Below are 23,058 nucleotides of genomic sequence, written 5' to 3' on the forward strand. Positions count from 1 at the left end.
AAGACTGCTTGATGGATCAGGATGTGTTGTTCATTATTCTTAGTTTGCTCAGGGTGCAAGTATTCCTGGTATTAGAGCGTAATGGCCCAAGTTAAGTCCAATACTTGCAATCTCCACTTATCACTCAGATCTTACCTAAGGAAAAAAATAGGAAAGGGGAAATTATTTACTTATAAATTATTCTAATAATAAATAAGAAAATAATCATAGGTAAATGGAAACATTTATTTTCGAGAGCAAAATCGAATATTGCATATTTAAGTCACTTCATTTTTATTAAACAAATGGTGATCCTTTCGGATCATAAAATGTCACATAAGTACATAGAATAGATAAAAAATATGAAAATAGATAAAATCAATTAAGTACATATCAAGTACATGTCCAAAGTTAATATAAAGTTCCAATATGTGAACTTTGTAGATATAAATTTCATTAAAAACCAATCCATATTCCTTCTTCTAAGTCACAATGTAAAATGTAAATTTCTGGTTGAGTCACAGAAACAGGTAATCACTAATTCGTCTAAAACACATATACAAACGAACATTAATGGTACGAACATAAACCCAATAAATAATCTTAAAGTTAACATTGAAATTAAATTACAAACGGAGCTTGGTTTTAAAAAAATCATTAGATTTATATTTTAGAAACTTTTCAAATAGTTTCCGTGTAGTCTTTTTATTTACGTAAAGTAGATAAAGTTGGATGCCAATGGTTTGGGTACTTAAATTGTAAGTATTTAATGCGCCTAATACGATTAGCATACGATTCTTATTATTACTTATTTGGAAGTGATGAACCAAGGCTTAAAATTAAATTAAAACAAATTATTATGAGAGATATGATGACTTGGAGATTCACCACGTCCATTTAGGCGCGTAGAGTTCAAAAGCCCATCGGTCTGGTAGACCTTCATGTGTTGAGTTTACGAATACGCTCTCTGACCAATCAAACGGTTTGATGGTGTTTTTGTTGAGAAGATCCAGTTTATCCTCTTCAGCCTTCTCTTGCTCTTGTAGAACGAGGTCCCTGATTTCCAACCCATTGATGTCAGGATTATCATTGAGTAGTTTAGTATAAATAGGTGCAATGTTCCCCTTGTTGAGTAATATTTGTGTTACGTTCGCCTGGATTTCTGTGTATGGTGGACCGGATAACGTGAAAAATTCCAACTTGCTTTCATTGAGGGCTCCTGAAAGCAGAAATAACAATTTGACTATTTTATTACTTTGAGTGATGCTCGTAACTTGATTGCATGGTACACATACTTATTTGCGTGCTAGCACTTTTTACAGTGTGTATTTATTTATAAATACACACAATAAGAAGTTTTGAAAATGTATATATTTTGGGAGGTAAACTCAGAACAAGCAGTGACATAGGTATGTTCTACTTACCAGATACGACTTTAGTGTCAATTACTCCATAGGCTTCTTTGTGGATGTTCCCGATGTCTCCTCTTGCTCCAACAACAGACCAGTACCCTTCCTCACTCAAGATACAGTGTATATCTCCGGCACAGTTGTTGTCACCAGCAGTGCTGTTTGCCTCAGTCAAGTTATTTTGTCTCATCAACAACAAGATGCTCTCCAAGTTGGTAGCGTTCTTACAACCTTCCTTAAATAATACAGCTCTTGAAGATCCTGTTTCCGAAAATATGTTGCCGTACATTTCTTCCATTTTGTTAACGTGTGTGATGTCGGTGATATCCTGAAACGAATAATATCAAATAATTTTAATAATTAATTCTCGAGTGAAGTGATGAAGGGTTACTTTATTTATTGGCGAAAATTTGTTGATGAAATTTTCAAATTTGAAAGACAGAGGTTCACAATATTTTTAAAATTATTCGTGTGTTAACTGATTCTATTCAGTTGAACTTACTTTGAAAAATGGCAGTCCGTAGGTAGCCCAATAGCCTTGTTTCAAGAAGGCATCAGACAAGTCAGCTGAGTGTGTCAGTCCAGGAACTTGTTCCACCAACGCGACCAGTCCCTTGGAATGTCCGTTGCTGTTGCGGTGCACCACGATGTGTCTCACATCCCTGTAAAAGAAAACCTTAATGCTTAGTGGACACTTTTAGAAGTATTTTGATTTCAGCTGAAATTACTTTTTACCTACGTCCAAAATTAATCATACGTACATACAAGGCCTCCAAAGACACAATAATGGAACTCTATTTAATAGTTTTTGGTTTTGGTTCACGTTGAAACCTACAGATGAGTAAAAAGCTGAACTCGAATCCACTTCGTTTTGTTCAGCAGTTTCTGAGGAAAACGTATGATACGATCAGAAAAGTCTTTGATTTCAATACCGAGATGCTTTAATCCTTCTAATTCTCTTAATCTTTGAACTTACTTGTCAACAGTGCTCTCGGTAACAACTTCATTCTGCTCTGGTTTTTCTTCTTCAGGGCGAGGTGTGTGAAGTGTGTCGAATCTGTTAAAGTCCACGATAAGCCATTGTTTGCTTCCCGTTCCTGAGTTGCTGCTGGCCAGAATATGGCCCCAAGAGCTCACGTTGGACGCCAGATGGTTCGCGGCTGACACTCGGGGACCGACAGGCACCTGGAAATGTTTAAAGTTTTCATACGTTACTTTAATGTTAAACAGATACAGAATAATATAACGCAAACAATAGTTCGTCGCTTTACTTATTATCAGTCATGTAGGGCGTAAATGTCTAGGATGACGAATGTTTGTCTTATGATGTACTGCAGTGTCTCGAATAGAACGCTTATTGAGTTATTTGTTGAACGGGAATTATTTACGTTCTCTATGATAAATTACTCACTTGTTCCGTAATGTTGACCTCTTTCCATAGCTTGATATTGTAGTTTCTGAGAGCAGTGCCCGTGACTGCCATCCTATGTTCATTGCCCTTTACGATGTAAAATTCGTCTTGGCTGGTGATGGAGCCCGGGTAGCCTGAGAAGTGGACTGACGTACCGGGGACCAGTTGGGTGTCTTTTGACGTGACGTGATAGTTTAGTTTGTATTTCTTTAGGATGCGAGTCATGGAGGAGTAACTAAAATGAAGGCAGTAATTTAAAATATAAATTATCATAAGTAATTGGCAAAATTATACGCACATTTAAAAGATTTAGCACTCTTGGAGTAGGTACTTAAAGTTCAAAAAACTAAAGACGTCTTTCTTACCTTCCTGCGGCGTTTTGCGAAACATACAGCTTCTTTGTAGGCGTTCCATCATGATTGATGTCGTCAACAACTCTCAAAAATGCGCTCGATAAATGGGGAACAGTTGCAATTGACTCATCTTCTAAAGTTAGGTTCATTTTGCGTTGGATTTCAAGTGCTTCGGCAACGGAATTCAACCAGTATAAGTCAGAAATATCAGTTTCATATTCTTTCATGCTGCGGTCAATTCCGTGCTTCCATCCTGTGAATATTCCACTTATTTGCGTGTAGTACAAAGATACCTGGGGAAGGAAAATAGACGATGTTATTTATGTAACTTTGTGCCTACAAATTATACAGACAGAATATGTCTCATATATGGTTACGGTATATACGGTTGTAATTATTTTTATTTGAATGATTTATGAGGCTTCGTAATTGATCTATTATTTCCTGGAAACTAGAAGGAAAGTCATCAGCGACTTACTTATGCTCGTGTTCAACTAGTCAACTACATTATCACATGTTTACTCCTGCCAACCTTACTACTGTCATCAATAATATCTGTTCTTGAAGATGTCGCACGGTACATTAAAACGAAAAATTCTCTTACATGATGCCAGAATGGGTCTTCATCGCCTCGTTCCGCGGCCTGTGCTTTCCAGATATCCACAGACTTGTCTAAAGCGTCCCTGAACTTTTCGCATTGTTTCATTGTGTTTGTATCTTCGCCGCATTTCGCGCGGATGGTGTTGTCCAAATGCGAGTGGATTAGAGACCATGTCAGAGCGCCCTCGACAATGCCTGCCGCGTAAGCTTGGTGTTCATCAGAATACGATGGGTCAGTTTCAATTTCCAATAGAGACCAACTAAAAAACAAGGTTTCTCGTTAGTCTGTAAATCTTGAGTGATTTTGATTATATACTTATTCAAAACAAAATTTATCTCCGTTTTCCACACAAGCCTTATTATTACGTTCACTTACCCCGTTGTATCGATGTCCATCCTGAAGTAAGCCCGAGCTACGCCTCTTGGTATGTCTTTGAGTTCGTTACTTTGTCCCCAATATTCAATACGATAACCGGTTTTGTTTGAAAAGAATACAGTTGCTGCGTAGTTACCATCTTCCTGAATTCTGTAAAGATATTATTTCTCTTTTAAATCCCCATCCAACATGGTTTGAACAAAATATTAGTTACGGTTTGCACTAGAATTATGCCTTAAGTACGTGCCATCCACGTGAGTAACAAATGAATCTTTGCACTTGTAAATATAATCATGTTGATCCTATTATGATTGAAGAAAACATTATGGCTTTAATAATGGCGTACTTGTAGCGCAATTTGTTGAGAATTGTTCCACTAGTATCTAGATTGTGGGCTAATCTCTAACGACCGCTAGTTAGTGCAAGATGTTTCCTGTGTTTAGAGATAAATGATTAAATTGTACTAACCTTTCGATCTGTCCAACAAATAAGGCCAAGATTGAGAGAAGACCGAGGATCCCGAGGATGTAGGAGCTGATTTTCGTCTGGAGCCATGAGGCCCCGACGACTTTTAGAATCTTGCTCATATTCAAATTGATAACAAGTTGATATATAAAATAGATAAATAGAACTACAAAATGAAGAAAATATTGAGAAACTTAATAATAATGAAGTGACAGTGCGTGTAGATGATTTTCTCCAGCGGGGTAGTGACCATCAAAATTGTGAAGATGGTGGCACGGGTGGAGGGTGATCACGGCGTGACAGACGATGCTCCGGTGGCTGTGCTCGGAGTCGGCATTGATTATACCTCGTCGACCAATTATTTTTGAGGTGTACTTTGGCACCACCTTTTCAGTTAAATTCCCTTTTATGTCTGTAACAATAATAAACAATTATAGAGCGGTCTAATGCAGTATGCCTATTTGAATGTAATTTAATTTGTAAGACTGTTTAAATTTGTCTTTTTTTTAAAATTCAGCGATAATAAAGCTTCCATTTTATTAATATTGGGGTGTTGTTATTCCGCAGTAGATACAAGAACTGATTTCAAATATAAGTGTGGGTCGAAAGCCAGTATTGACCTCATAATCATGTTTCCTTTCGAATTTTGCTATTTTGCTTTCTATCGAGTATATTCACGTATTATTACGATAGCGATCATTATTACAACTGCAGTTAACAGCTGAAGGATTGAAAGCGTGACAATCTCGGTATTAAAACCATGACCGTCATGGTAAACAAAGATTTTTAAACGAAAAGGGGTAAAAAATCTCTCAGCTCTTAACCTGTGTCTTATGCTAAGCTTATTTTTACGACTTTTATAAATATAACGAAACTTAAATAATAATGTTCCTCGGTAAATACGAGTACCTATTTTTGTTTCTTGTTTTATAAATCAAGAAACAGTTCAGGAAATTGTTAATTGGAAAGTAACTCGAATACATAGTGACTCTCCTAATCGCGTCACTTTAAATTCGTAAACAGAGCTGATGAAACCACACGCCATTAAACCAAGTGGTCAACAATCAATCATTTTGGAAACGCAATAACATCTAAGATGTACGATATTTCTCATTCACAACGCAAAATTTCTCCACAAATCATTCGACTTCAGTTTGATAAAGTAAATGGTTCGGGTCATAGATCGATGCACCAAACTTATCTTAGACACACATGCTAATAACATGCACAATTTATGTAACACAATGGAAAATACAGTTAAAGCTATTATTTTCTTTGAGTTTCATGTCATCAACACCGCTTATCGGTCACCAATAAATAAAAACAATTATTCTTGAAACACTCGATTTTTGGTAGTTTAAACTATTTTTTTTGCACAACTTTCGATGGAAAAGTCTGATCAAAATAGTCACTTTCTGTTATAGTTTTATAGGTTGACATATTCAACTATTATTATCATATATCAATGTTTAACAAACAATACTACACAGGTCTTCGTTCGTATAATGCTGATAATGTTTGAGAAATTCCCGTACGGAGCAATACGGTGCATCGAATCCTAGAAGTCCTACTTACGAGATTTTCCTACGTTTAACGTGGTATCCGATTCGTCGGCTGTAGGACAGACACTTCACTAACTTAACAGGTTTGTTCGTTCATAGATTCCCCTGTCACGACTGGATTGTGAACATCAGTAGTCAGGTAGATATACCACGTTATCATTGTATCAATACAAGATACTCTAATGTATACCGATTGCGCTCTCGCGTTATCTATAACTGTATAATTACTAAAACTGGAATATTAGACAAATAACATTGGTTTGCGTTGCTTGAACTCGGAAAAATTGCTTTGTTGCAAAACAGGTGGAAGTTTTCTTAATGATAAGGAACTTAGTTTTTCTGTGGATGTGTGTCACTGGTGGCTTATAGATTTACTTAGTTGAAAGGGTGTTCGTTCAGTTATGATATATTTATCGATAAAATTAATAGAATTCCGCCGACAGGCTCCTGTAATATTCATTACTAGGCCAAAATAAATGCTTCATAAAATGCTAACTTCAACAACTTGTCCCGAATATTTACAAGGGACGTCACACTAACAATCACTACAATTTGTTTTTGTTAAATATCGTCATTCCATTGTTAAAACTTATCAACAATTCAGTACAGAATGTACTTAACTCTTGTTTTGACACACAACTTTTAAGCACACAATTTGAGCCAAGATATAACACCTACTTAGCAGAAAAGTCCAAGACATATCGTCACATATTTGTTTAATATGATAACGTCTTTAAAAAAGGAATCATAAATATATTTTATGTACTTACGATTTAAATTAAGCTTTCATATCGCGTATTGTCGTTCTAGAATTATATCACAATTTATGTATCTACGTATTCACAATTAGCTATGGCTTTTAATAAATAAAAGACTATCGAATCACGCGTATCGTGCGATAAAGAAACACTAACATTTCACGGTGATATAAAAAGAGAGTGTTTTCGAACTACGACACGGGCTTCTCCGTCAGACTAGGTATATAGGATCTCGTCGGCACAAGTGCACTCGCAACAATGGTCCGTACCTGAAATCATACACTACCTACTCCACACGTGGAATAAGTTAGACAAACGCCTAATAATAACCCGACTATAACTACCTATCTAAGTAATGTAGGTAACGCTATAATTTCTATAACGAATCAGTTTTCGCGAACGTAAGTGTGTTTGCAGAGACTTTTTTATCAGCTTTTCGAATATTGGTGTTTCATTTTTATATCTAGCAGTATTAAGCAATTGTACTGACAGGAAATTGTTCTTTATTTACAAATTAATACAGGTTTTGTGTCCAGTCCTTGCAGTATAGCAGTTCACCGCTTTTGTTGTATCGACCCGTCTGAGCCCATTCAAAAGCTTTTTACATGAATCCATTTAACATTCTTCTAAACCCCAAAAGCACCATGCTATTTTTCCCGAATTGGGGATATCATTTAAAACAGATAAAGCGTTCGTTATTTTTCAAAGAAAGACCGGGCGATTGACCCGCTCATAGTCCGGTGAAGCAGTTACTTGGCATAACTCTGCAGATCTGCTCCAAAATAAGATCACCCTGTTTGCTAAATTTAAGTTCGTTTTTTAAAACTATGAAAACAGTATGCTCTTTTTGATTAGACCTTATTTTGCTTAACATTTGCAAATAAACAGTAACAACTTTAAAAATTTACCAATCTAAAGAGAAACCGGTAAAAAAATCGCAGCAATGTTCTACAACCATACATCATAGACACATATCTCAAAAACCCAGTGACAAATGTGACAATAATAAATATACCATAAAGACAATGACGATTAATATAATTCTTAATTAATGCTTTTGTGCTATGATCTGAACCATCAGTAATAGCACTACCACTGGGCCCCTATATTGCTATTTAAAATGGCCGACGAATGAATGAAATTTGGCGTAAAAGGACAATTTTCGTTTTCTCTTAAGCATTTTGCTACACAATAATTGGAAATTCAATGTGGGATGCTAGACTCAAGGTCAATACAATTAAGTTCCAATAATGGTATTTTCAAAATTCGTAAGAGAATAGGAATAATTACAAATTTAATTCAATTGCTGAATGGCAATTGAATTAAACGGCTATTGTAAAATAGCAGAATCGGGGCCCTGATCCGTTGGCAACAGCTGAGGACAAACACGTGCCGTCACAACGTTTATTTTTTCAGAACAAACAATTTAAAGATGTATTGACGCAACTGAGTAAATTTCTTCTTAGGTGGTATTTGCGTCAATATATACAAATTATCATTTTTTATCACGTAAGGTATTGTCTGAGAAAGGAGCTTACAAGCTACAACCTCCAAAGTACTTCTCCCCTTTCTGTTATAGGGATCAAATTACAAATTTTAAAAATATAGGGATCAATTAAATTAATTATGAAGTATTAAACCTGTCATTTATACATAAAACATGCAAGGTATTGCCTTTACGCAGAACACGCAAAAATAAGGTCAATCACTCAGTATTTTGTGGGAATTTTGCCTTTGTCGGTAAAACCGTGACTGTTTAGAAGTCCGTAATGAACGATGCATTTACAAACCTTCAGTCACAATGAACAATCGGTGTAACTATGGAACCGTGTACCGGTTGGAACCATCATACAATGCGTGTATTATAAAATCAGTTTCGCACAAATCCTTTTCAAGATTACAATGGTGTGGTCCAACGTCGCTTGTAACTGACAAAAATGTTCTAATACCAATCTTACTGCTTTGTGATAAAGTCTTTAAGTGTCGAATTATGAGAAAAATATTTATTTATTAAGGGCTATCAACGAATAGCATACTTTGGGAATGCCTAATCCCATAATCCGTTAACAGAGTTTTAGCTAATCAATACAAAAGCATTATCAGCAGTATTGCTGCACTGCTAATAATACTAAGCAAAGTGCACTTAGATTAATGTTTACGGTAAAAAGTTATGACAAAGCATCACGGGTGCAATCACACAGACACAGACACGAGCCCGGGCCGCACACCGCACGCCCAAGCCAGTGCTTCCGTACTTTGTCCTTATCGTGCAATCCGAGCGGTCTTGTCTGTCGCCAGTACTTAGCGCCTTAGCAACTAGGCCACGGATCTTATTCCACCGCACTTCCTATTACAACATTAGACAGATCATCCAATCCCTTAGAGACAAAGAACGTGTTAGGAAACGTAGCTGATAAATGTCTAAACAATCGCACAAGTTATCTGTAGACTTACCCGAGATCCGTGAGAGGACACTTAACTAGTCGACTCGTGTTACGGTGCTCACGGTCAAGGAAACACAAATAATTTCCTCAGAACATTACAACTAGGATTTCAAGCTGCGTTAAACTGTAAAGTTTGTGCAGAAATAAGAGGAACACCTAATCGTAGACGAGTTATTCTCGTAGCACTCGCAGAATTTATGTTACTTTATTATAAATATTAGAACCGAATTTGCAGAAGTACGTTCGGCGAAAACGTAAACATATCTAAAGTAAATCAATACGGTCGGCTGGTACAGAATATACATTCGCTTTTATGAATTTTATGATGATGCTCTAGTATATATTTATTCCCGCACGTGTCTTTGACTGGTTCCAAGGCAAGTGCCGCTCTGACCGTCAAAGTTTATGCGAGGTTCGCCAGCACGGAGATAGCTCTACTCGTGAACACTACAAAACACAAGTAAATGTTGACTTGTTATTTGTAGAGACATTAATTCCTATAGAGATATTTTAATCTATTTATCTATGATGTGACGTCTATGGAGATGCGCAAGCAAGTCTTTTAAATTAAAACACCGTTTTCACCTGCTGCAACGTCAACGAAATCCTATGCTTGCGTTGCTATGACTTAATTTTTATAGATTTGTGAACAATCATCATAAATAAAAGAGAAACAAGTATCGATTTGTTTGCTGACTACACATGTGATGTTGCAAAATGTAACAGAAATATTATTTTGCGTCACAGAATGATACCTAATGCTTGCAATCGATCATAAAATACGGTTGGGATCAATGTATGCACACCTAGGCAATCGCGCTCTATTTCTGGGAGCAAAGCTACGTTTAGTTTATCCCCTATATACATGTGTATAGGTGTGGTATTTGTATATACCAAACACCTCACTTACGTAGATTTGGTAACGTGTTCAGATAAATGTGCCCTTGGCATTCAATGCTAAATCGAGAAGATATTTTAAATATTCTATTCGATTTTTCTTATGCGATAAGCAAGTTCGAAACAGAGTTGTGAAGCCACGTACAACAGCAACATCGGTACAACATTGTGTCGTGAACGATATCTTGCGACATTATTGTGAAAGTAAGACAATATTGTTGTCATTGTATATTATACTCGATAATAGCTCCAGGTAAATCGTGATGAAGGGAGACGACGCGAACTAATTCATTATAATTACGTGCTTTTTTTTGCAAATTAATTATCCTCAATTAAATCGTCTTCAGGGTAAGAAATAACTGTCTCTACCTCTACCTGCCTATTTTCAGATAAAAACTTTGCTTTGCCTGAATTATCACCAAAATCGAAAATTTTCAAACAATCATTTCCAAAGTTCATGCGTATCACACTTTTATGATTACAAAGATTTTTTTCCTTAAGCCTATACATGAAACAGGAAAACTATACCTAAGTAAGAATTCTTTAACCTCAAACGAACCCGTAGGACTTCGCACACGACCGGAAATTCCTGTCTGGATGAAAAAAGGCATGTCTATAGAGAAGCGAGGACTACCACCACTGCTTTAAGTTAAAAAGTTCAGGCTGTGGAAGCGAGATAGCACTATACAGCGTATACCGACATCTCTCTTCCACAAGTGCAGCAGTCTTATTTGAAAGTTGGTGGAAGGCTCCCGGTTTGTCAAAGTACAATACGATTTTTTATTTACCATCTGTCGAGCCTTGCCGAGTACACCCGAGCTCAAACGAACCGTCACAATATTCTCGCAAGACCATAGCTCGCTGTATTGACCGCTTTCTCTTTAGTTAATGATCATCAAAAGTGCCGTTTAGTTGAAATGTAAAGGCAACCCTTATTTACTTAAAGGATCATTATACGTCGAGGTGGTCTGCCCTCTGCTTAAAAAAATACTAGGTCTACTACCAGATAAAGTAAAAACAGAATTTAAGCTCAGGTTTAGTGTATTTTTGAATATAGTAGATCAAAAATACATTATTTTAACATGTAGTTACATAAATTAATGTAAACTCCTTTGAACTTTATAATTTATGGGGTTATCAATAAAACAATTTTCAATTCGAATCGGAAACGATTTTGGTGGTTTATAATAAATTACACCATGATGTGATTGATTAGCTCATAAAATGCTAATTTATAACATCAATAACTCAAAACAACATATATCAAGCAGCAAATGCTGTGAGAAAAAATCAGGAGTTATTTTCTCATTGCTTTCATAAGAAGAGACATTGCTAACTAATTGGTCGGCCAATGCACTCATGCCCATGGTGCATGTCAACGGGCGCAATTTACAGTGAATGGATAAGAGAGCCTACTACCAGCTCTCAAAGAAATATGACTATAGATGTGGAAACGTGACAGCACTATACAACATAGAGCGGCGTCTCTTTTCCACAATTGCAACAATATTACTCTTAGATACAGTGGTAGGCCCCCAGTCGAAAGTGCAACGACCTCGTCTCTGACCACACCGCCATCTGCCCCAAGGGGTACCCCATCGTACACGTCTGCACCCGACAATGACTCTATATGGAATATAGAGTTCATAATTACCCGTTTTTTTGCTAGGATTTTCAATTATCATTTTCATAAAGACATATAAAATTCTTTTCTATTTGTTTTTCGTTGTTTTTCCTTCAATCACAAGACTGCCACAGATCGTATTTTTATCAAGCAGACGATGCACCTATTTTGCGTTAATTTGTTTGTTTTAATTAATAATAAATGACTGTTTTTATATTCAAAATAAGACAAGTTTAATTTGGATTCATTATACATATATTACCTACTCGACGACATTTTATATTGCAGCGAAGCGGAAATGTCACTCTCTAGTTAAAATTGATCGATTAAAACGACGACATATTTGTCTTAGATGCTTACATAATCAAAGTTAGTAGATCATATGAACTAGTTCATTCTCGAACATTTAAAAATGTAAGAAGACGCCTTTAAAATCGGTTATAGTATGTAGAAAAACATACTATCGAAAAAAACTTACAAAATTGCCGTTCATAAAGATTTATAAATAGTCTACTTTTCACTCCGAACACCTACAAAAACATGATGATGACCGCATTTCACAATGAAGCAACCTAATGCCTAAATAACATTATGAAATCGTATTATAATCAACTATTACATACTAGATTAGATATATACCTAATACGATCAAATGTAGCTAGCTACAAGTGAAAAATCGATATTTTTTAAAGAACCAGAAATAAATGTAGAGTCTATGAGTCTCTATTAAATAGTACCAGTATTTCCACATTTTCTGAAACCAATTATCAAGAAACAGGCCGTGTTTCCGTGCCAACTAAAACTTATATTCTATTGCATACAAAAAGCTGCTTAAAACAATAGTCAACAGTCATTGATAGCCAAAATCAATCAAAAATTCAATTTGGGCGACCAATAAAAACTTCTTTGTGGTTTTCCGTCCTCCAGTATAAAGTGGTTGCTATGAAAGTTATTCTTTATTAGGAAAGTAAATTCTGTTGTTGATATTCGAGGAACTTCTGAATACTGAAGTAACTTAAGTTTAAGAGGAATATATATGGTTATTTTATCTTTAAAATAAGAAAGGCCGCTTGAGAATTTTAGGTGTCTAAAACTGGTCATTGCATATGCAATACTGCAATATTGCAATTCAGTCGCTTTATGAACTATGCTATCGTGGTCATTGGCAAAAGGTTAAATCTGAATTAGACTTTTGTTTGTTCAGGGAATTTCCCGAAATTCATTGCAATATTTGTCGTTAACGCTGTGCTAGAGAAATATATTTTAATGTAAGTACTATATTTTTAGCACCTCTGGCAAGTCACTAATTTGTCCTTCAAGGATCGGACAGGGTTTTTCACTAATACTGTAGAAAAATTGATACTTACAGCGTGAGTGGTGTGACCACTATCACAAAACGTCGGCGTTCTCAACCCATCGGGATAGACCACTGCTGTAGACTGTGGGAGACGGTCGATACTGATCTAGACCGCAACTGATCTGAAACAATACAAACATACACTTAAAACTCAATACTTTAACCTGCTTTACGTAAAACCTGGTCGGAAAATTCGTGCTTCAAAAGCAACAGGATTTGATACACGAAGTTAGATTTTCTAACTCCCAAAATGTATCAAGAATATATATCTGTTCAGAATTTTCAGCAGAGTTCTTATGTTAAAGCTATTATATTTTAGTCTCTGATTTAAGTTTTTAAATTTTATAGTGTTAATGTACCTTTATGCTACGTTGGATGTACGGCTTTCGCTACATATTTATATGAACTCGATTTAAACTATTGCAAAAAAAACCAAGCTTTCAATGAAAAGATTTGGTCACTACGCCATTTGAAATAAATACTAGTTGCCAGTTACTTTCTCGTCTTCTTAACCTTATTTAAAGTTTGAAAATCTTTTATCTTTATCCAATTTAGAATTCAGTTCTACGCAGAATTTCATTTAGTCAAAACAATGTATATCATCAGTAGCATCACGTTCATATTAAGATTTTTCCACATTTATGATCTCTTATCAATCACGTCGCAGTAATAACAGACGCAAGAATCGTCAGTCCGTCGTCAACACTTGTCAATATCGCCAATCGTAGTGTTGATAAATACGTGATGATTGATACACGAACAACGTACAGACATAGTTATACGAATCTAAATATTCTGATTTTAAACAACCATTGTCTTTATGTGCGGGCCATGTTCATATTATTGTTATCTTTGACCGTTTAACTTGTAATATTTTATGGACCTAACTATAAATCATAGAAGGTACTACCAACATTAAATGTTGTATCCAGTTTAATTGTAGAGTCTGTTTCAGCTAAATGTCACGGGCAATACCTAAATGTGACATTCAAACTTTAATTTTTTTGTAACCATAAAATGTTGTTGGTAGTAGTATTTAGAATATAATAACCTCTGTTTTACAAATGTGTCGGTAACAACTAAAGTGTACATATAAACAGTATTTCGTCTCTAATAAGGATCGATAATTAAAAAGTCTGCTTCATACGACGCATTTGAGCCATACTGATAAACATAATGAGTACTTAAGTAGGTACTGGCAGGTAGAGACAGCGGCGCGGGCGACGGTCATACGACACTAAAACATTAGCGACAGCTGATCACCTGTAGCCGCCATCAAACGTCTGAGACTCGGCTCGAGATGACGACTAACGACCCAGGGACACTTCGCGGTGGCCCACCAACCACGCACTTGATCAATGTAAACATTTATGTATGAACATAAGTGTATATTAACAAGATAAGGCCCCCGAATGAGTTCAATAGCGAACTCTGTTCTGCGCGGTGTGCCATTGAACTGTACCGACTGGCAAAGTGAACAATTTTGTTAATGTTTAAGTTTAAGGCCTCTTTCCGGCAAATTAGCTCTGATTTCATAAGTATAAGATTTATTGGTTATTTTCTTTCGTAATCTTGACCTACAGGTATCAAAGTACATGATATCTTAAATTTATTCTTATTATCTACACTGGTATGATATAAGTATATACAGAACAAGTCTGGTCGAAAATGTCTCACAAGTCACAAGATATCGGCTGAGGTGTTTTCAATGTCATTTACTACGACAATATTTGGCAATGTGAACAACTCGCTCCTCAGAATATGAATTAACTTTTTGAACATTAAAAATACGTCAACCTTTCCATTTGGCATCCGCGAATATTTGTAAGAATACTTTTTTCGAGCGTCATTTGTTCTGGATGATGTAATAATTACATGTTGAACTAAAAGAACGGAACTGTTCGAGTTTGATATAATTATGTAGACTGTTGACATTCGGAAGGTAAAACAACTTTGATCAATGCGGATATGCTATGAGACAGATTATTAGAGTCAGTTTCTAATTCAATAGTGATCCGGTTTGGATGTTAATTAATTTGTTCTTAATTGAATAGCACCTATGCTTTTTTTGACAATTTATTTGTACCATCCTGGCATCTGTACAATTCTCTCAAATCTATGATGACACTAAAAAATAATTGTAAGTTAATTGAATTAAACGTTTATCAGAGGAGATATTTTTCTGTAGGCACTATGCGGAAAATAGGCTCTCATTATATAAAATTACATTTTCCGGACATTACTTATAAGTAATAACATCCTTCAGTTAATCCCTAACAACTAATGCTGTGTTATTACAGCGTGAGTAGTCGGGGATTATGCTATATTTCAAGTGTATATGCGATAGTTAAATAACCGTGTAATCTTTACAGGTGGCTTCCATAAAATATATCTTAACAAGTTAATCTTTATGATAGGTATAGGTAAAAGAAAGTTGATAAACACATATTTTAAATTGTTACATGTATCTTCACTTACCTAACATTGCCATTATGTCGCATAACGATATATTTAATTATGCGCACCCAAAGGATAAAAACGGGACTCGTTGTTGAAAGTTTCACAGATTATGTACTTCTGTAGCATGTATAAAAACAAATAAAAAAGAGATGAATTAACGCCTGGTACAGGCACCAAATTTAATGGTACCAGGTTTATGCACTTTTATTTGGTTTATTTCTATGGAACCCTCAGTGTCACCTGAGCGATTCGCACTTGACGCGTTCTTTCAATAAAGCTGAGAACAATTTAATTATTCATGAATTCGTGAAATATAACTCTGCTCTACTTTATATTGATCGTCAATCGAATGATTTAATTATTTTAGTCACGCTGAGGTTAATTTATTAACTAATCGTTATTAAATTAACCTCTTAGTGGACGTTTCCAGTTATTTAATAAACGAGTCATACACCACTCGGTTTTAAACGGTTTTAAACTATTTGATCACTATAAAGTTGATCTTGATACAATATTAAAATGTAGGCTACTGGGGTTTGTTTAATGCATATTGTTATTCTCATGAACGCATTCCATAACCACGCATTGACCGAATTGCCAATTACTTAAAAAATATCTGGCAACTATGCTAGAAAAACATCTTTTGTTGTTATTCCTTCACAAATACTATTGATGTGAAAAGATCTATGTAACGATCGATTTATTAATAAAATTTTAAAGATGTAGTAAAAAGATTATCTAGGCTTTATTATGACCGCTTTTACAAGTCGCTTCTCCTAGATTCCACGCATCGAAAACCTACTTTTACAAAGGAGGTTAATAACAGTTCTAATGTTTGTTATTATATCCCAGTAAGATATTGTTGAGAGCAATGTATGTTCTTAAAAGTTATGATTATTTATTTCGAAAAAAAATGTTCAGCATTGGCCAGTTACACTAAATGAAAACAAAAACAGACATTAAAACACAATTTAAAAGCAAAAAAAAGAAGAGCTTTTTTCCTGTAGACTAAGGATTGGAGCAGATTCTCTACCTTTCAAAATAACCCGATTTTTCAATCCTACAAATATGTTGTAATTGTGAGAAATTGTATCAATCGAAATTCATCTTCTGTGCGATGCAATGTTACAATGCTAGAGCGAGCGTTGTAGACCAATCAGGGCCCCAATTCTGCTATTTACAATGGCGGATGAATGAATTGTAATTTGAATAAATTTGAAATTATTCCTATTCTCTTAAGCATTATGCCAATACAATAATTTCAAATTCATTGTACTGACTTTGAGTGTACCGTCCCATAAAAAAAAATCAAATTATTGTGTAGAATACGAAAAGTGACATTATAAGCCAATTTTCATTCAGTCATCGGCAATTTATTGTAAATAGCAGAATTGGAGACACTGGAAAGGGCCTGGCAAGTTCGATTCCGATCCAGGATAAATGTTAATATGATGAGCACTATCATTTGTTCTGTTTCTGGGTGTAATTTATCATTATTATGTATGTATATAATTTGTATAGTACTCGTAAAATAAGCCTTGCTTAGTTTGAGGCTAGATGGCGTTAAATGAAAGTTGTCCAATATTATTTTGCAATATTGTTGGTTGGCGAAAAGTCAACCACTACTACTCTATTACTATTACCCTCATAGAATAATTGCTCTGTAAACTATTCGAGCACGTTTAGGAAACGCTACTGTTTGTCCAAGACATCATTATAATTATTAAGAACCTTGAAAGTTCTTACGACAACACGCTGGAGGTGTAAACACTTATCACTATCTTTTCAAAACGAATGATTTTAGATAGTCACTTCCGTAGCATCTACATGGTGTTACAAGTTTTTTAAATTGAAAATATACTTTCCTCATCTAATGATAACTTTTAATGTATCTTAAAGATGAAATACAGGTCCACTGATAGAGATTTTTCACACACCCTTGTACATATTTTCTTACACCGTTTAGTGTGGACATAAACTATGAAACAAATGAAGATCTACCATACAGAAGGGTATTTGATTTTAATAACTGTGATAACATATTCAACCTGTATTTAATAACTATAGGCATATTATACATACCTGGATGTCAGCGTGCGGGTACAATTTAGTCGTAATTGTGGTATTTCCACGAGTGCCATTCACACGGTCCTTGCTAACATGTTTTGTAAATACTCTTTCATTCATAGGTACCTTCGTGCTAGTTCTAACTAACATCGACGTTATAACGATTGCTTATGTATTTTGAGATTTGATTGTAAATATTGGATTTATTGTAGTACTTTGGAAATCCTATTTCTTTTGAACCAACTCTACTTTTACCTGTGTTTTGAACTTCGCTATTGTTTCTTTTTATCATTTTTTATTGCATTTTCTTTCGAAATTTTGATTAAGTTAAATGGTACATATTACAATATATTGTTTTACATGTTGATCGATCATTATTATAAATGTTAGGCTTTTAGTAGAGACGCCTAGACCAAAACTTGTTAACTCTACAGTATTTATTTTGTTGATGGCATATGGGATGATATATAGCATAGTTACTATATGAATAAAGGATTCAAATTAAGGATTCACAGCCTTTAAGTGAGTTATGTGAATGAAAATTCTCGTAACAACTTCTGAGGTATTCACTTGTTTTGTCCTTATATTTTTATATACGCATAAATTTAAATAAATAATTTTGTGATTCTTAACAAGACAACCCTTTCTTCCTACATTTAATCGTAGGTACGTATTGTTGTAGGCAATCATGAAAGAATAGATATCAGAAGACAGATTACTTATTATGGTACATGTATAATGTATCTTCAACTGTTTGGCAAAAAAGTATTCGATTTAACCATATCGTTTGATTTTAATGTAAACTTTTAATGTTTGTAACGAATCTTATCACAGCGCATTGAAATCGATTTAACAAAGCGAAACAATTTTCCTCGTTGTACTTATAGTTTACGTCGCGTTTGAAATAAACCACTACTTCTTGCATGCATGCATTTTATTGGTTTACAAAGCGTTTTCATAATAATATAAAATGAAAAAGAATATAACAACTCTACAGCCCACTCATTTTGACAAGGGAGGGTTTCATTTGAGAAAGAATTTAGTATCAGGATTTTTTTATCATTATATACTCAATATTCAAGAGTTTCCCAACAAGTTTGTATCACTACCATGTAATAACATGAATAATGAATATTTCCTCGTCTCGTGTAAGCATTTATCATGCAAGTGATACGTGCCTAATGGCTGACTAACACTAGTCCTCAGTGCTTCATACATTGCATGTAATTGTACAAACGTATTCGTCAATCTTAACTAAGCAAATCAGTATTTTGTAATTTTCCGGTCAGTGTAACGTTGGTGTTTAACCACTCATATTTTTCCAGAAATCCCTAGAATTGTGTTAGCACATGAGTCATAGATTTTTTCTTATCATTCCACCCAATCTTATCACTTAGCAACAGGATTGATATAGCAACACATTATAGTTAAATATTGCGGTTAAATCGTGCCGTAACGTAACGCTGGCGCCTAATTAATTTAGTACGTAGGTACCGTTAACAAATACTCGTACAAGGCGTTTTACTTAATTCAAGGCAGACGCAGATAAATAGTTTCCTGAACGCGCGTATTTGCTGATGAAATTTGTTTGTGTTTGACCTCAAAATTCTACAATATTCTAACTTATGTTTCTGTTTAGCGGTTTTGTACGACGGGTTTGTTATAATGCCTGAGCGCCACACAGCGTGGTCTATATTTAACAACCACGTGCAAGTTTAGGGGACATTGTTCCGAGCTATTCGGTTCATAAACTGATTTGGGGTCAGATGCCCGCGCGTCTAGACTCCATTGTGACACAAATATCTCGTCCCATTATACTGCCATCTCGATATTTATGAATGGCTTTTGATTAGGGTGACGTTTTGCGAACTCTTATTGAGTGAAATTCATAAATACGATACAGATTGAATGTTCTCACTCGTGCTCGCAAATTAAAGGTCGTAGTGAAGTTTCATATCAAAGAGAAAGTCACAAAGAGCCACTGTGAATGTATACCAACTCATGTCAAACGTTTCATCATTTTCTGTAAGTCTATTAACTGAAAAGTGTAGAAATTGTGCAATATGTTGTTAAAGTCTTTGTAATAAATAATGTAAAATATCAACAATGTACTTACGATTGCATCGATTTTCCTCTCGAAGTTCAGATATAAAGCCTTTGCGCTGAATAACACCAAAGGACTACATTTGAAAAGGCACTATTAAGGGCTTTCGTGTGAACTACAATGAGCCCTGTAGCGACACGACTGCTCGTTATTACATCGAAATGACGAGTGGCTGGGACGGTGTGGGCTCGTGAGTCGTGACGCCTGGTGACGCCGCGGGCGACAAGCGCAAGCGCCGCCGCACACGTGCCGCGCGACAAACGACCTTATTTACTAGCACGGAACATCAAAAAAACCTAATAATTCAATGGAGCAAACGAAGCATCTAATAAGTAATCAGCTGTTCGGATAAAAATCAAAATTCTTATATCTCGACATAATTTATTTTACTATATTCACTCACATCATCCATCTCACTTTATGAGTGGAACTTTAACAATAGATCCCCATATAGAATATTAATGAAAGAATAAAATACTACATCCATTATTATTACCCTTCTGACTTCTATCAGACTTACAGCGACATCTGTGTCATATTAATGAAACTAAAACGTTGTGAGGACGCGACGTTATAATCGAGAGGAAATTTTCCATCCTAGTATGAAACCACTATTGATAACTCTTTGCTTGAAACAACAGATGCCGCTACCTCCGACAATTGTGACAAATATTAAAATAGCATTACAAAGGTAAATAAATCACTTCTTCAAGGTTTGATCGAGGTTGCTTAATACTAATGCATCCTCCTTGAACTACGGCTTAACTTGCTGATTGTCCAAACATTCTACCGGGTTAATGCTAATGGTCCCGCCTTTTTATAGTGCGGTCGACCTAGACGGCGATAACCCCTATCAACATCGAACATTAGACTTGTCTATCTACTCGCACACCGCCAGCTTGTAAACAGAATCTACGACGCGAGTACCTAAAACTATTAAGATGATAAGTTTAGTGGTTAACGGTGCATTTTATAGATGTACTAAGCCATACAAACGCATCAGGGATATACAATAAAGGATATAGAATAGAATCGGTCAATCGAAACATCAATTAGCTGTCATTCAACTTTTTTTTCGGGCTCGGACATTGCAATGTTAACAGCATAAACAGTTGCAGTGACAGTGTTGCATGCATCACCTTCATGGTTAACTTAGGAACCGGATTATTAACGTAGTCTCGTTATCCAAGTGAATGTATTGAGCTACTTAAATAAATCATTTAGATTTGGGTTAGGTCAATTAAAGAGATAATATCACTTCATTGACGACATTCAGTGTAAAATTAGTTACAGTAGTGTGCATTCAATTTGATTATTTTTTACTAGTGTCCGAATCGAAGACTTCTCGTAGGTGAGAATTTTCCAAACGGCAATTTATACTATAAATACCAAAAGTCGTTTCAGGTGGTCTAGTGGAGGAGCATATTCATGTATTTTAAATTGTTTCACACTCTAAAGAAGGGACAGTAGGGTCATGCCCTGAGTTGTGGAAGAAAGACGCCACTCTACGCCGTCTATTGCTTTGTTCCGCTTCCTCAGCTGTAGTAATATCACTTTAAGAGGTGGCGATCCTCGAGGCCTCTTAATTGTAAAAGAAGATACCTCTTTGTAAGACTCCATGGCCCTTGGTAACAACAATAATCCATTGATCCAACATAATAGTATAACAGAATAAGGTAGTACAGCTGTGGATACATGACATTGACAGCGCATTACTTGGTGAAGAGTGGAATCTTTTATTAACAATAGTAGTAATAGTAGTTCAGAAGGTAGTGGTAGGTCTCTTAGTAAATTATAATATTATTGTTTTCCTTCGGTTGAATCTAGCTGCGGTCTAATCGACCACTTAATTACCTATTAATAATCATTTTTAATGACAGCATTTACTTTAAGCCGCGGCAAAACCTGTTTACACCCATCCTAAGTATTCGATGACCCTGGTGATAATAAACAATTGGTTGTTATAATATCCAAGTTAAAAATAAACTAGTCTATTGTATTGTATCAAAATTATTTTGAAGTACATAAGTACTTATTATAGATAATTGAGATTATATACTGTGTGCATACAAATACAAAATTATCTAATTTCTGGAAAAAGAAACAAAAACAAACAGTTACAAATGAATCCGATTTGTTCCATTTATTTATTAATTAGGTAATAATATTACGTGTTCAGTTTCACAAGACAAAACATAAATTTTGCATTAATTGAGCACACGAGAAATTAAAAAAAAAGTAGGTTGACAAAAGAACGTGATAGCGGCCAAATGATTAGTCTAGTAACATTACCATATCTTACGCTACCCAAGAAGGTCAAATACTGTAAAGAGTTTTAAAAGAATCTAAATGAATCTAATTTCATCCACTTTCCTGATATTTGAGTCGGGGCCGGGGTGTCGTTAACTATATTTTACAAGGTGCATGCAGAAAGGGCTCCTCCCTACCGCGTAGACGGTACCCGAGGGACGAAGGGCTAATACTCCCACACCCGCCTAGAGTCGGTTGTACTCTGGCAGGATGAAAAAACTGTTGCCAGTAACTATTTACCTTTAATTTTCACTGTAATCAAGTTTACCTGTCCCAATTTCATCACCTCCTGAATTTGTATCTAAACTCAATTTTATGAACAAGACTAGGCCAAGACTAATTACTATGGAGTGGCATGCTGAAAGTGAATGGGAGATACCGAGATACCGACATAGACAGTGTGATGTAAGAGTACGGATTGTAGGTAAATTAATTTCGTGTGTTCTGTCGCTGGTATTGTGTCAAGTTGATGAGACCTTGGGGTGTTACGTGGCGCTGTGTCGAGTGTTCCCCGACCGCGACCTGCCCCACCGATGTGATGGCTCATCGTCACACTTTGCGGGTCGTTGAACTATACCCATTTACAAAGCGGCTGTTTCCTGTCTGAGCCGGCAACCAAATTTATATCACGCATCTACGGACAGACTATCGTAAAAATGTGCGGCTGGCTGTTTTACGACGTCACTACATTATCTATCGTTATATAACAACAGTTTTGTAACTAAGGTTCACCGAGTTTTTCTTTTACTTCCCATAATTGAAAATATTTATAAATCGTTTCAGAAAACAAAATGGTATGAATCCTCCATTTGTATAAACCTCGTTAGCACGAAGGTATTTACAGTGCTATTGTGCTTAGTTCTAAAGACCTTTTTATTATTG

At 35.5% G+C, this 23,058-nt stretch overlaps 1 protein-coding gene across 1 annotated transcript; it reads right to left on the bottom strand.

The window, feature by feature from the left end:
- Window positions 1–204: 204 nt before the first annotated feature.
- Window positions 205–20,043, bottom strand: LOC113499113 (putative phospholipase B-like lamina ancestor). Its single transcript, XM_026879477.1, has 11 exons — window positions 19,879–20,043; window positions 13,246–13,357; window positions 4,597–5,005; window positions 4,129–4,278; window positions 3,757–4,012; window positions 3,165–3,445; window positions 2,800–3,034; window positions 2,365–2,573; window positions 1,891–2,050; window positions 1,404–1,716; window positions 205–1,198 (listed from the first exon to the last, which is right to left on the bottom strand). Exons 3-11 carry the CDS (start codon window positions 4,713–4,715, stop codon window positions 864–866), a joined length of 2,058 nt encoding a protein of 685 aa, XP_026735278.1. The 5' UTR covers window positions 4,716–5,005; window positions 13,246–13,357; window positions 19,879–20,043; the 3' UTR covers window positions 205–863.
- Window positions 20,044–23,058: the final 3,015 nt, after the last annotated feature.

This window comes from Trichoplusia ni, chromosome 11, assembly GCF_003590095.1.
Source record: "Trichoplusia ni isolate ovarian cell line Hi5 chromosome 11, tn1, whole genome shotgun sequence".
Classification (NCBI taxonomy): Eukaryota; Metazoa; Arthropoda; class Insecta; order Lepidoptera; family Noctuidae; genus Trichoplusia; species Trichoplusia ni.

What these genes read in the sequence shown, in the direction of transcription:
- LOC113499113 (XM_026879477.1), bottom strand. Translation starts at nt 4,715, where the DNA reads ATGAGCAAGATTCTAAAAGTCGTCGGGGCCTCATGGCTCCAGACGAAA. An exon ending in ATGGACATCGATACAACGGG is followed by an intron (nt 4,013 to 4,128) that starts GTAAGTGAACGT and finishes CTTGTTTTTTAG; the next exon opens with TTGGTCTCTATTGGAAATTG. An exon ending in ACCGAGAGCACTGTTGACAA is followed by an intron (nt 2,051 to 2,364) that starts GTAAGTTCAAAG and finishes TTTCTTTTACAG; the next exon opens with GGATGTGAGACACATCGTGG.